Source organism: Arctopsyche grandis, chromosome 9 (genome assembly GCF_051622035.1).
Source record: "Arctopsyche grandis isolate Sample6627 chromosome 9, ASM5162203v2, whole genome shotgun sequence".
Taxonomy (NCBI): domain Eukaryota; kingdom Metazoa; phylum Arthropoda; class Insecta; order Trichoptera; family Hydropsychidae; genus Arctopsyche; species Arctopsyche grandis.
In genome coordinates this window covers 10,364,311-10,378,878 of record NC_135363.1, presented here as the reverse complement: position 1 = coordinate 10,378,878, position 14,568 = coordinate 10,364,311, and the positions used below count along the sequence as shown (strand labels likewise).

Sequence of the window (14,568 nt, the reverse complement as noted above, 5' to 3'; positions counted from 1 at the left end):
ATCATAAAACATAAGCCGTGCGATTGGGTCATCACGTTCTTGCACGAGTATCCTCACCTGAAATATCTTCATTCATACAAGGAAAAAACACAATTGGACTCACTCCAATTAACGATTGCACAGAATCCCCGAAACACGATCTCATCATTCAGCTGTTTCATAAACCTACGCGTTGCACAACCAACCAGGATGAAAACCAGCGCACCAGCCCCAGATGCCAATGAGCTTCTGGAGTTCAGCCTGTCCACTCCGAATCTGAGCAACTATCTCCTTCGCCGTAAATACAATAACACTTGTATCCACTGAACGTAAACAAAGATTCTCTTAAGAAAAGCAGAGTTTCTATAGGCCGGCGATCAATCGAAACATCCCATCCTATATACAGATCCTACATCCTATATCATGAAAAAAAGATAAAGATAGAAATACTGTCTCAGATCTATATAAATTAGGTATTATAGTCACTCTTAGTAATTCAATATTTATATACATATGTACATACATTAATGACTAAAAATAAATAAATGCGATTATCAGAATCAGAGTGGTAGCTGATCAATTTTTAAGGGAATCGGACTCCAGCCAAAAAGCTATGACTCCACAGCCCTATAAATTTGACTAGCTCTGAAAGAGACAGACCTAGTATCTACAAATACAATGTAAATATGAACCAGTAATGCTATCCATGAAGAAATCGAACTATAAGTTGTATGGATGCACTCCGCCTGATATGTACTGTACATAATATTAATAAAATAACACGATTTCTCTACATTTAATCTGCGATAGGAATTTTATTGATTTGTATCCAATCAGTTAACATTTTTTTTATTTCATTTTCAGATCACAGTTCATTGTTATAAGTGTGAACACAAATAAAGAGTGTATATATTATGCACATGGTCAAAGTTGTTTTCAATGGTTAATATAAATATAATAAATACCAAATTGGTTTTGTATTCCAAAAAAGTTCACATAGCTAATCGAATAGCTAACACGAAAATACATTTTATGCAGTAAAATAGACTAGTAAAATAATCCAAACAAAAACTGGAAAACATTATATACAAATAAATCACTTAATGTACCAAAACTTATAATAAGAGCATCAATTTTCTCCTCCTGTTTTCAGATGACACTCTGTGCACATTTACAAGGTGCCGAATTAAATGATCTTTTCTTTTGAACTTGAACATGCAAAGGGTGCAGACAAAACTCCGGTCTAGGGCTTTTCGAAATGTACTAGAGTGGCTTTTCAAATGAACTCGCAAGGAGCTTAAATTACTAAATCTGAAATGATAAAATTTCGTTACAAATCATAATTTTATGATAATGACCATGATGATGAAAAAAACCAATTGAAATTTTGAATGAAAAAAGCTCACTTATCAAGACAATGGGGACAAGAATTTTCAGACAACTTCTTCTCAAGTATTTGATTGGCATCTTCAATTTTTTTTTCAAATTTAATATTGCGATCTAAATTATATTTCACATCGTTAACTAAATTCGGTGAAATTCTTTCCAATTTCACACGCGGAGCAGCACTGGTACGGTTATTTGAGATTTTCTCCAGAAACGGAGTCATCGAGAATCCACAAACGTTTAAAATGTGCGTAAACAGTTCACTTAGATTATTGAACGAATCGTTACATTTACTACAAAGTGTCGACTCTTCATTTCCATTTTTCAACAGAATAATTTCTTTGTGAGTACCTAAATGTGTTTTAAATTGAATATCAGTATCAAAATCTGCAAAAAAAAATCATAATCAAGTATAAGAATACAAAATAAATTTACTTATCACAAATTTATACGTAAGTTTAATTACCTATATTACACAGAACACACTGAAATTCGAACACAGGTGTAAAGTGTATACTTTTATGTTTGTCGAAATCTATAGAATTCGTAAAATTCATACTGCATTCACTACATTTAATACATTCATGATAAGAGTGTTCCCTTACAACATGTTGCTGTAATATACAATGAAACAATTTACATTTATTTGATTGGATTATTATAACGAAAATATATCTATATATATAACGTTTTAAGATTTACCTTTAATTTTTTTTTCGTTTTAAAACATTTATTACAAAGAATGCAATTTTTCTTTGAGCGAACTTGATATTCACTCAATAACGAATTACCTGGCATTACTTCATATTCATGTGGAGATTTAGTAGCAGTGTTTTCTTCTTTATGGTCTAAATTATCTAGATGGTTAATTTTATCCGCATATGCGAAAAGTTCCTCCTGCGTAACACAAATTTTATAAGTAATGAACTCTAAATTTAAGTTACTTAATGCAAATTTCAATTTAAACGACGATCACCTCAGTCGGTTTTATGTCTTCTTCTATAAATTCACATTCAGGACTCGCATATTTCATATCTTCGTCCAATTGCTCTAGATTATCGTGCAACGGTGGCGATTGACAACTGACTTCTTGATGGAATTTTAAAGCGTCACATTCACTCAAAGGTTCTATTTTTATTTGGCTAATTGTCAAAGTGTGATCTTCGTGCATGCCTAAAGTTCATGAAAATGACATCAGTAACTATTTTACAAAATTAAAAACAAAAAAAAAACTTAATACATTGGTTAAAAACACGCACTATTAGTATATGGTTCCGTTTGATCGTATTCCATAGGATAATCTTCCGGTTCTTGTTTAATTTCACACTCATTCATTTTATCGTAATTATCGTCTCCGTTACATTCGTCTACGCTTTCGTCGAGATCCAACGTTCCGTTCATGTGAATGGATAGAATCGGTCGAGACTTTTGATGATGTTCACACTCGAAATTGACCTGTACAGCTTTGTCATCGTAGATGATGGACAGATCGCCTCGAAAATTATTCACTGATTCGTCGATTTTCAATTCATTGTCTATCGTTATACCCATTTCGTCGCAAATGTCTTTAAAATTTCCATCTGGATTGTCTACTATGGCTAATTTCTGGTGATTGAGCAATCTTTTGGGATTTTCCGGGACCGATTCGGTCATCGGATTTCTTTCTCCGTTCATCGATATTTTTTTCAAGTTGTTGCGCAATATGTGGTAACTCTCCCGCGCTTTTTTGATAAATATTTGACTGGTGCAGAGTTGAGTGTGACACGCTTTACATATGGTCTCGGGTAAACTGTCGCCATGGTATACCTGATATTAAAAAAAAAATCTTATTAATGATATGGCACAGACAATGAGTTCTATAGGCAGGGGCAAAAGAAGTACAAGCTTAGGATCCAGAAATGGAAGATCTGAAGAGGAACACATGAAATTTTTTTTACATACAATAAACAGGAAAGAATTAAAAAAAACGTACATTCGTTAGAGAGAATATTCAAAAAACAAAATGATAAATTACTTTTATACGTATGTGATGTTTAACATAATAAATATCACGTATAATTGCTTTGGGATACTAATTTCAAGAATTTTATGCTTTGTGCAAAAAAAGTTGTCACGAGTATGTGTTCAGAATTGTAGGGTTGTTTTAATATAAAGCAGTTTAGATATAGAGGATCTCTATTCCCGAAGAAGTACACTTTTATTTCACACGTACATATATGCGTGAGTGACCAGGAAGTCGTTAAAATTGTACAATCTTTCCTCATGCCTGAATATGATTACAAATCGGAAGTTCATAATGCACATGCATACTTAAAAGCACACATCTGGCTATACGAAAGGGTATGATAAAGAACTGGATAAACACCATGAATAACATCGCCTGGCATTTACATTAACTTGGATTCACAAAGTGAATCACAAACGAATACATTAATATTCCATTGTAGATGTGAGCAGGGTTTCTGGAACCGACTCTGACTCAATGGGTAATGACCCTCAAGCCCGGATTCGGGACGAGAATTTCAAGTATAAAATTAAATAATTTTGACACTGAACAAAAATTCACATAAATCATGATGGTTTTTAAAAACTAGTAATCCACACTCGTAGTAGTAATAATCCACATTATGTAATAATAATAATAATATTTATTTATTTAATAGTTTTGGACCATTGTGGCATTACAGGAAGAACCTAATGCGCCACAATGGCCTACATTTGAAAAATATATAAAAACATGATATAAAAAACAAGTAAATTGTAAATAAAGGAAAAAAGCAAAAGCAGAAAACATGGTAAAATAAAATAATAAAAAAAAAGTAACAAAAGGAAAATAATACATCATTCAGAGAGAAAAAAAAAAATAATAAAAGTGTAAAAATTAAAAATAAAATCCATAAATCCCATTCTTTGTTTACACTGAACAAAATTAAAATAGTATATAAAAATATACAAAGGAGAAAGAAAAAGTAAAATTAAATAAAACAAAATATAAATAAAAATAAAATCACAGGGAGGCCCAAATGGAAGAGAGTAGATTAGTAATAATAAACCTTTTAAAAATTTAAATTTTGAATTTTTTTAATATATCTAATTTTGGACCAGAAGCCGACCTGGACTCATCGAGTGTATTGGACTAGGAATCGTCGAGTCTTAAACAAACGGGTTTTCAGAAGCCTTAGATGCGAGCGAAACGTCAATTCGGCACAAGTCGCGGATTACTTACAATGTACTTGCAAGAATTTGTTTTAGAACTCCATTTCGCAACTCCACCAGTGTGTTTGGAGTATTGCTGATGGTAATTGCAGAGAATTAAACAATATAGGTACCATGTTGGATCGTACGTGAAATGCCAGGCGACGCTATTCCCGGTGTATAGCTATACCAAGAATTGGCCTAATTGACAGCTAAATAGATGCATAGGTAGGATTAATACGAAACATAAACAATAATTGAAAGGGCGCGCGAGGCCAGTGTTGCCAGGCGCGAGAGCGCGGCATTTTGACAGTTGGAGTTGCCATCGGTGAATTTGAAAGAGCGAAGCATTAAGTATGAAGCGTCGAGTGCCGAGTACCGAGTACCGAGTATCGAGCTTCGAGCATCGGCAGATCAGAAAAGGAAAGAAAGAAAGGGGGTGGGGGACCTGCAGTTGCGTGACTTCGGCCAGGAGGGCAGCCAGCCGCGGCTCCGAGGGGCGCGGGGGGTCGGGGCCGTTGCCGCCCAGGGCGTCCGCCTGAAAGAGCGGCATCGTGTGGGGCGCCGCCGTCACGCAGAGACACGTCCGGCAGCGCAGCATCTTGTCGCGACTGTCGCGACTGTCGCGCTCTCTCTCGGGCCTTCTCGCTCTGACTCGTGCGCGCGGCGAGTCGGCTCCCCTGCCCCCTTCCCCGCAGCCCGCGACCCACGCTCGCTCCCCCCCGACTGTCAGCCGCGGTTTGCACACTCGATATATACGAGGGCCGTTCTGCGGGCCGCTGAGGCCTACGCACCGCTGATCGCGACCATGCGCTTTCCCCGCCGACGCCTTCTATTCATTCACGTTTTAGAGCAATGGCCCTTACGGCATAAAATAGCCAGCAGCGTGGCTCGGTCGTTAAGCTTCTGCTTAACACTGAGAGGCGCCGAGTTCGATCCCTTGAGCTGACCTCGATTGAAAAGAATTTTTCTGAGTATATCTGTAATGCTGCTGGTCAGACCAGGATTTGTGACTCCTGGTTGATCGTTTCCTATCAGAGTTTGCCAATTTTCTCTGATTTCATTGTTGAAACGATTCCCGATTAAAAATTGGCTAAAAATCCTTCCTACCCACTATGTCACCACTATTTGAGTATGATTAATGTAAATATTACAATAAAAATGTATGTACAATTCATAGATGTTTCGTTAATTGTCGAGTTTAAGTCAGTGTCTCGTAATTTAGCGACTTATATAATAAAAAATGCTGTATTGTTTGTAATTTGGCCAGGAAGGCGCATTGGGGTTTACCTGTAATGCCTTCCTGGTATGAAATAAAATAAAAAAATAAATCCGAGTAGATGAACACTCGAAAAATATGAACTCGTACCAAAACATTAAGATTAGGTGTTGCAGACCAGAGCATCGTAACCTCTGGATATTCGCGGCACGCATTGTTTATGACTCGTAGAGTTTGTCAGCTACGTACTATACCTATACTTCATCGGCAGTCGCTAGTTATTCCGTATATGCATAGGGACAAAACACTAACTAACGGTTCGATGATTACTAGTCAAATGTGAACCGGTCACAGGACAACCGGTCGCTCTAGATCGGTCACACTAAAACTGGTCACACCCTAAATTCGGACAACTAGTTTTCTCGTGACCGATTTTAGGGTGTGACCAGTTTTCTGGTGACCAGTTTTAGTGTGACGGGTGATCACGTGTGACCGATCTAGAACGACCGGTTGTCCTGTCACTGGTTTACATATGACTAGTAGTCCGTTTACCCTAACTAACATCGGTTTTCTCCCTCACACGCGATCTCACTCGCACGCATTAGGCCGCGTTAACACATTACCGCGGTGCACAGGTTACGATGCTCTGTTGTAGACGTGTTGTGAGATTAGAGGTTGTAGACGGTTTCGTCGGCTTCTCCCATGAATCTCACGCATATACGCGTACTTGTTCCGTAAACCGTCTACCCCCAATCCTAATATTAATGCTTTGGTACAAGTTCATCAACTCAGAGTTTGTGCCGTAAGGTTTGATTTTTATTCACTTTAATTTCATATATGTAGATAAATTATTGCATTTTAGAGCACAGTTATTTCATACATATATGTAGATAAATGTTCGTCCACACTTTTCAATTCAGAAATGAGTCGTTCTGTATTATACCCTATGTACACGACGCCAATAGTACGGTCATTATTCCGCAAAAAGCAGCACAAGTGCGGTCGCGCACATGTGAGCTGCAAATGTCTCTAAATGTCTATAAGCACGAGGTCAATATTGGCTTGGCTTATCGGAATGGTTAATAGGTAAACGGATTATTCCGCAAAAAGCGAACTCGCAAACGTCATTAAAATCTCAATCACGGATCACCGAGCGATACCGGCTAGACTCTAATGAAATATTTCTATGTTGTGTGGCCACCGCTTGGTTTCGACGACAGCATTATAACGATAAACCGAATATGTATATGAATGAATACGTATATTATATGCGCCTATTAGTATATTTTTCGATACGAAATTTACAAAAAATCATTAAATATGTACGTTTCGTTTCCACGGTGCAATTTTACGACATAAAAATTAACGGACACTACATCAAAATTGTCAAATAGGGTGCAACGATGCTTCCTGTAGACTATAACAAAGAACTGTCATACATATAATCCTCTCAATAAAAATTTCAAATGCACTTAACGACACTTTTCGTTCACAATTATGTATGACTTTCATAATATAACTGGTCGTTTTGTTTAGACTAATTTGCTACTCATAAGTTGAATACGAAAGTCATACTGTCGAAATACGATTACAACATCGGTAGATAGTATATCGAAGGACAACGAATCGATTGCAAAATGTTATGTCTGTTTATTTAACACGAGTAGTCGGCTTATATCTATAGCCAATGACTTGTCGGTAAATAGAAACCATTAGTTGTTTATAAGGGTCGTAAGATTGATTTCGAAAAAAGTATCGAAGCGTTCGTTGAGAAGTGAGGTGAGGGTCGTAAGGAGAGCGATTTACGACGAGTGTCAAACGCGCGAGTGGCAACTGGCAGGTGGCGGATGTCAGCGGGGAGTGGCGGCGAGGAGACGGGAGACGATCGAACGGAAGCTGAAGGAAAAAGTCGACTGAAATGGCCACCACCAGCTTCAGGTCTGACCTTTTGGAGACGCGTTCGAATGACAGGCTTGCGAGAGCTTCCGCTATTACAATTTTAATTCCAAATTCTTTCCTCAGAAATGTCAACTCCCTCGATTAAACACCATTATCGCTCAAAAACATTTTAATGTGCATAGCGACGTTCATACTACACAATGAAGTCATCGATATTATAAAAAAAACTAGTCGAATATAAATAATTTTTTTATCTCTTTTTGAAATGACAAAAGACTAAAGGACTAACACGATATTAACACAATTAAATTACCCAATAACGTTTTTGAACTTTTTACGTTAAAAGACTCAAAATTAATTTTCGATCTATCCAAATACGTGTGAAAAATTCATGAATATATAATTTTTAACATTGATTAGTCAACTATTTTTAATATAAATATGATTAATTTTATTTGTACGTCTTATATCTACATATAATTGGGTAAATTTATCGTGTGACTAACAGTGATGCATATGTATGAGATGATTCATATGCTAATCAGAACGTACGAATGTCACTGTCTGATTGCGAATTACATGCAAAATATAACGAAAATAATATTAAATAATTGTATTTTTTTTAATTTTTAAATGCTTTTTATTATTATGAAATTATGTTCACAAAACATCTAATATCTATTTTAATAGCTACTGATCTACTGATCATTTTCTATTTTACAATTTAATTTAATTTGGTTAGTAATCATAGTATTATATTATTCTAATGTTAATCTACAGAATAATAGGAAAAATAGCTCAAAAACCTATTTACAATCCTTATAAATAATTGTATGACTTATATTGTTTGTTCAAAAATATGTTTATTTAAATTTAATATTAAAATTATGTGAAATAAATCCTTTCATTTGGATAATGTTCAATTGTATTTTTTTTTAAGATTCCGTGTGCTCGGATTTGTGTTATTATTTCTTCAATTTAAGTTGAATTATCACATCTTGAAAGTTGAATGAAGCAGGCTGCTCAAATTGTTTAATAATAAATTTAATTATTATCGACTACCTCAATTAAAATTTCGCCATTCGCGTCCCTGAAAAAATTCATAATAATAATTTTATTTTGCAATTCAATTTTAATGCAAAAAATTTTTGTATTTAATTTTTTGGTTGAGCACTACTGACGTGACAACTTAAGTAATTTTCTCCACTTAACTCAATTGATGAATCAGCTTAGACTGGCTTAGTTAGTCTTGAGACGTATTCGATCATTACATTCACACGTACATATATTTTGGAGAATGTTTTACATACCAATTCAACATATGTACATACATATATTAACTCTCTTTATTATATTGCACTCATAATTACATATATACAAAATGTATAAATTATTGAAAATAATTAAATATTTTTCCTGAATATAGTAAGGTGGATGAATATGGCTTTGAAAGACCGGAAGACTTTAATTATGCTTTATATGAAGAATTCATGTCTGCATATTTGAGAGTGCTAGCTAAAAGAGCTAAAAAATGGTCCGATTTACTAAGCGATGGAAAATCGCTTAAAAAGAATGTTACCATTAAACGATATGTTCGTAAAGGAATTCCGAGTAAGAAAACCTTATACTAAATTGTACTTTAATTTTTATTTAGTATTAACGAAACTGTGTGTATTTTCAAAAGGTGGTCATCGAAATGCCGTGTGGATGCTCGTATCGGGTGCTCAAATGAAACGTGAACAGTCACCAGATCTCTACAAAAGACTTCTAGAAACTCCATTCGAGAAGGAGCTCGTCGATATCGTTAAGACTGATTTGCCACGAACTTTTCCTGACAATATATATTTTAACAAAACTGCTAATCATCAAGCCCATCTTTTTAATGTACTTATCGCTTATGCTCACAATAATAAAGATGTCGGTTATTGTCAAGGACTCAACTATATTGCTGGTATATTCGTTTTCTATTATCTTTTTTCTCAAGTCATTTCATATTTTGCGTATTCATATTTACGGCCGATTTTCATCATGGAAAAATCTAGGATTGCTTTTGTTGGTAACAAACGACGAAGAAATTACGTTTTGGCTACTCAAAATCCTGGTCGAAGTAATTTTGCCTGACTACTATACGAGGACGATGGACGGTTTAATCACCGACATAGAAGTATTATCAGAATTGGTCCGGATCAAAGTGCCCGATGTACATCAACATGTTAAAAATATGGGTAATTTATTTTTAAATACAATACAAATTAAGAGTGATTTTCCATCGTGTCCTATATATTTACTTGATGTCTTCTTTTTTAGGTTTACCGTGGGCAGTAATCAGTACAAAATGGTTTGTGTGTCTTTTTGCCGAAGTCTTGCCTACAGAAACGGTTCTTAGGATTTGGGATTGTTTATTTTACGAAGGGTCTAAAGTATTATTTAGAGTGTGTCTGACTCTTATCAAACAAAACCGTGCTAATATACTGCAGTGTAATGATTTTTCGTCGCTTGCCGAATGCTTTAAGGAAATTGTTAAAAATTCCTTCACAGTTAATTGCCATTTATTTATGCAGGTTTGTACATTTTAAATTGTTTTCAAAATACTATTTTCAATTATTCTTTCATTTTATGCATAATCTTATTTGCAGAGCATTTTCAAAGTACCCGGCTCGTTATCAAATGCTCAAATACTAAAACTTCGCGAGCAGCTTGCTAGAGAACGTTTGGAAAAAGGAACGGATAGATAATGTGCTTTTTAATAGCATTTATTGTTGAATTTAAATCCTTTTTATATTTTGCTGTACAATTAATCTACATTATGAATTTGTGTAGATATATATATCCCATGACATTTTCTGAAACAAAAAAAAACGTCTTGTTTATGTGTTGAAATTAGATTACATTCTGTTTATTTACTATTTTTGAATTTATAAACTGAGTGAATCGTAATTCCACTACAATTCAAGATGTTTTAAATGATCATATTAGTTTTTGAACAATATTATTGATTAAAAGGCATAAGTATTGTATAAATTGGTCCACTATGTAATTAACTTTGGTGATATTAGGTAAATTAATTATCTTTCTTAATTTAATTGAGAATTTTATTGTTATTATAAGGCATAGACAAGTTAAAGTTACCTTCAAAAGATAATTATCATAATAAAAATAATATTGAATTTTCTTTCACAAACTTTTTTAAAACTATTCCATATGCATTTACTACAATATAACGATGTTCTTTATTTTATTTAAGCTATTGATATTATTGTAAGATCAGGCCTAGTTTGCCCTTACAAATCATTGTTACAGTTGTAAAGATATTTTGATTTCTATAAATTATGAAAACATACATAAAGCAATTATTATAGTCACAATAAATTTAGATAGCATTAGTAAATACTTTTCAAATGATTACTTATATGCATAATTCAAATTTACTATGTGATCATTTTCTTTTGCCTCAATTTTAGATTTTTTTCCCATTTTCAATACGTTTAATATTTTCAAATAATGTTTGTTAAAACAATATGTGGAATTCTATTGTAAATTTCACCTATACATATTATAGTAATATAATGACTATGCAAGCTTAGAATAATTAAAAATAATGAAAACTAGTCATAATACGTATACAGTTAGCTTAGTACATACATACTATAATCTTTTGGATTAACACAAATCTTTGAAATACACATAAAACTTTTATAATCAAATTAAATAGTACTTTGATGAACTTGTAATAAAGATGTAGAAGTCCTAAACAATCCTATGTTTATAAATTATGCATGTATTGTAAATTAAATTTGTAAACATACAAACACCAAAACTTTGTGATGAATTACCAATTGTATAATATTAAGTTTAATACAATGTTATTATAAAACATAATGTAAAATACATTTAAGCACATAAATATACTATTATATATATATATATATATATATATATATATATATATATATATATATATATATCAAAATGTAATAAAATATGTATATCTAACACTTGGGTCAATCCTCGAAGCTAAAACTTCATTTAGAGGTGCATGTTTGCTATAAATTTTTGCATGCAACAATTATAAATAAAAATCGTTCACAGTACAATACCATATGTACATATGTACTTTATTAATGTCCATATTTTATTTCATACACAGTTTTTTTTACAATTTATATTTATTTTATAGTAATATTATTTCAAATCAACATGGGAGTAGTCTATATTGAGCCTCCCAAATTATTTTTTGTCAAACTGCATTAAATCTTTATTGTTGGTTAAGATTTGAAAAAAAATGTCTAGTCAACTGAGATGGTAGACTATGTTTTTCGATGTACACTTTTGCTTGATAAGTATTATTACTTGAATTATCACATTTTTTTTAATTTCTACAAATTGTAATTTTAGGATTGTCACTATAAATATATAATGAGTAACCGAATTAACTTGTTTATGTTTTTTTCTCATTACCCGAAATATATACAAACTGCGGTTCGCTAAGTAATGGTCGTATTTTTGATAGTTAAAGCTAACACTAGAGCAGTATTAAAGTGAGGTTAGGTGACTGACGTTTGGTAGGATTTCAGCTTTTGCTCGCAATCATGGTAATTGTGCAAATATGTTCTTATTGAGATCAATATACATTAAAATCATTAATTAATAAAGTATAGTGCCATTAATTCAACTAAATTTATCTTTCATTATTGCGCATTTAATTCTTATAATTTCTATTACAATAATAGGCCAGTTCTGCTATAGTAGCTGGTTTAACTGTGGCAGCTATCGGTTATGCCGGAAGGTACATGTTGCGACAGATGCCAAATATGGCTCAGAAAATGACAGAAACATTAAAAAGTTTTCCTAAATTAGACGCAGAATCATTCGCAAATTCTCGTTTTTATAAAGGAGGATTTGATCCGAAGATGAATAAAAGGGAAGCGTCTCTAATCTTAGGCATCAGTCCCGCCGCTTCCAAAGGAAAGGTTTGAATATAATGTTGAAGTATTACCTCTCGGTTTTTTTAATAATTGCAGTTATTTCTAAAATATAAAGTGTGACAAAATTTGTAATTTTATTTTAGATAAAAGAAGCCCACAAAAGAATTATGTTGTTGAATCATCCCGATAAAGGAGGATCTCCATTATTAGCAGCTAAAATAAACGAAGCCAAAGATTTAATGGAATCTGGAAAATCGTCATAGTTGGATATTATAATTTGTTATATATTATATAATTGTTTTATTATTTTTCGCATTGATTAAGTCATAGTATAATCTTATGAATAGACACTTTACTTTTGTAAATATTTAGTTTTGCTGTAATATATGAGAAAATTTCGCATTAACATTGTGGTTTTCTTTATTTTATCTCAATCAAAGCACTGATGTTATCTTTGTGTACTTAGAAGTTCAGTCCCCAAAAACAATGGCATTACGTATGTGTGTTAATTTCTGTTTGGTCGGATTTTTAAGTTGGGAATTTTTAAAAAATTGCTTTTGTTATGTATGTCATTTATTTAATTATCACAACATGCATTAAATTAAATATCTAATATTTCCTGTTCTCATGTGATTGTGACAAATGACATGTTTGTGGTAAGGCTATCAAGCTCTATAAATATAATTTTCCTTGTTGATTTATGTTGTTATGCATATGTATTTTCGATAAAAATACATATTGGATTCATTATGAGAATGGTGTCCCATACACAATGATTTAGTTTAGTGATAATTGATAAATAGGAAGCACTATCGAAAGTTAAATAGCAAAATATGTCATCAATTCAATTTTTAGATCTGTCGCAATAAGCAAGATTCACACTACTAATTTAAATACGTGGGTTGAACTCAATACATATTTACATGCATTTGACGAGAAGTTGACCAAACGCTCAGCCTTAATTTTTGTATTAGTAGTCTTTGTAAGAGGCAAACTCTTTATCTTGGCTTCTCTCTGAATATTAAACAAATTTGAGCTTTGAAAAATACGATTCTTATCCTAACATAAGAAACTATCCTAACATAACATAAGAAAAATAAGAACCACGTATTTTTCTAGTGGGAAGACAAAGTATGGGATGACAAAGTGTTTTCATAATAACTTTGTAAATGAAATACATTTTTTTTCGACTTCAATTCTTGCTTCTTTTTAATTTTCATGGCCCTTTTCATGTACTACGCTCGGGTGCCTTGCATCCATGTCTTACATATTTTCTATAATATTATTATAATAGCAATTTTTTTTACATTAAAATATATTTAGTCAAAAAAGCCGTCAATCAGTTTTCTCGCGACCGATTTTAGGGTGTGACCAGTTTTAGTGTGACGGGCGATCACGTGTGAGCGATCTAGAGCGACCGGTTGTCCTGTGACTGGTTCACATATGACTAGTAGTCCGTTTACTCAGTTTCATATGAGCATTCACCGAACCCTTCTTAATTGGAATCCTTCTTCATTTGCAACCGAATCATATGAGTCGGGGGTGTGTCTTGACTTCCGCCGAACCCCTGAGACTAGGGTTGCCAGATAATAATTTGATAAAGGAGGGCAGATGGGTCTAAGGAAGGAGGATTTTCTGTAAAAAAGGAGGACATTCAGAAATTAAACGAATTTTTTATATTATTTTAATCATATTTAGCTGAGCTGCCAATTTTGGAAAGAAGTTCTTGGTTTTTTAACAAATAATTATAAAAATCTTCACATGTCATGTTTTTAAAGTTGTATTGAGTAAGAATTAAAGATTTAACTGACTGCACACTTAGTCTATTCCTCTCTTTGCTCCACTGAGTATTAATCAGTGAAAAAACTCTTTCCACATTTGCGTTATGTGCGCTTATACAAAAATAAAACTCTCAGATCTTGAGCAGTTCTGAGAAACATTCAATGTTTTTAACACTTTTGAAGT

The 14,568-nt window shown here is 33.2% G+C and overlaps 3 protein-coding genes across 3 annotated transcripts; 2 read left to right on the top strand and 1 right to left on the bottom strand.

The window, feature by feature from the left end:
• Positions 1-767: 767 nt before the first annotated feature.
• On the bottom strand, positions 768-5,965 carry LOC143917267 (uncharacterized). Its single transcript, XM_077438750.1, has 8 exons — positions 5,930-5,965; positions 5,009-5,392; positions 2,625-3,171; positions 2,342-2,538; positions 2,068-2,262; positions 1,832-1,979; positions 1,386-1,752; positions 768-1,290 (listed from the first exon to the last, which is right to left on the bottom strand). Exons 1-8 carry the CDS (start codon positions 5,963-5,965, stop codon positions 1,095-1,097), a joined length of 2,070 nt encoding a protein of 689 aa, XP_077294876.1. The 3' UTR covers positions 768-1,094.
• Positions 5,966-7,585: 1,620 nt separating this feature from the next.
• On the top strand, positions 7,586-11,547 carry LOC143916630 (growth hormone-regulated TBC protein 1). Its single transcript, XM_077437822.1, has 6 exons — positions 7,586-7,717; positions 9,105-9,289; positions 9,363-9,629; positions 9,721-9,903; positions 9,986-10,239; positions 10,315-11,547. The coding sequence occupies exons 1-6, from the start codon at positions 7,698-7,700 to the stop codon at positions 10,411-10,413; spliced, it is 1,008 nt and encodes a 335-aa protein (XP_077293948.1). The 5' UTR covers positions 7,586-7,697; the 3' UTR covers positions 10,414-11,547.
• A 645-nt stretch (positions 11,548-12,192) lies between these two features.
• Positions 12,193-13,796, top strand: LOC143916534 (mitochondrial import inner membrane translocase subunit TIM14). The gene is made up of 3 exons (XM_077437675.1): positions 12,193-12,270; positions 12,409-12,648; positions 12,747-13,796. Exons 1-3 carry the CDS (start codon positions 12,268-12,270, stop codon positions 12,864-12,866), a joined length of 363 nt encoding a protein of 120 aa, XP_077293801.1. The 5' UTR covers positions 12,193-12,267; the 3' UTR covers positions 12,867-13,796.
• Positions 13,797-14,568: the final 772 nt, after the last annotated feature.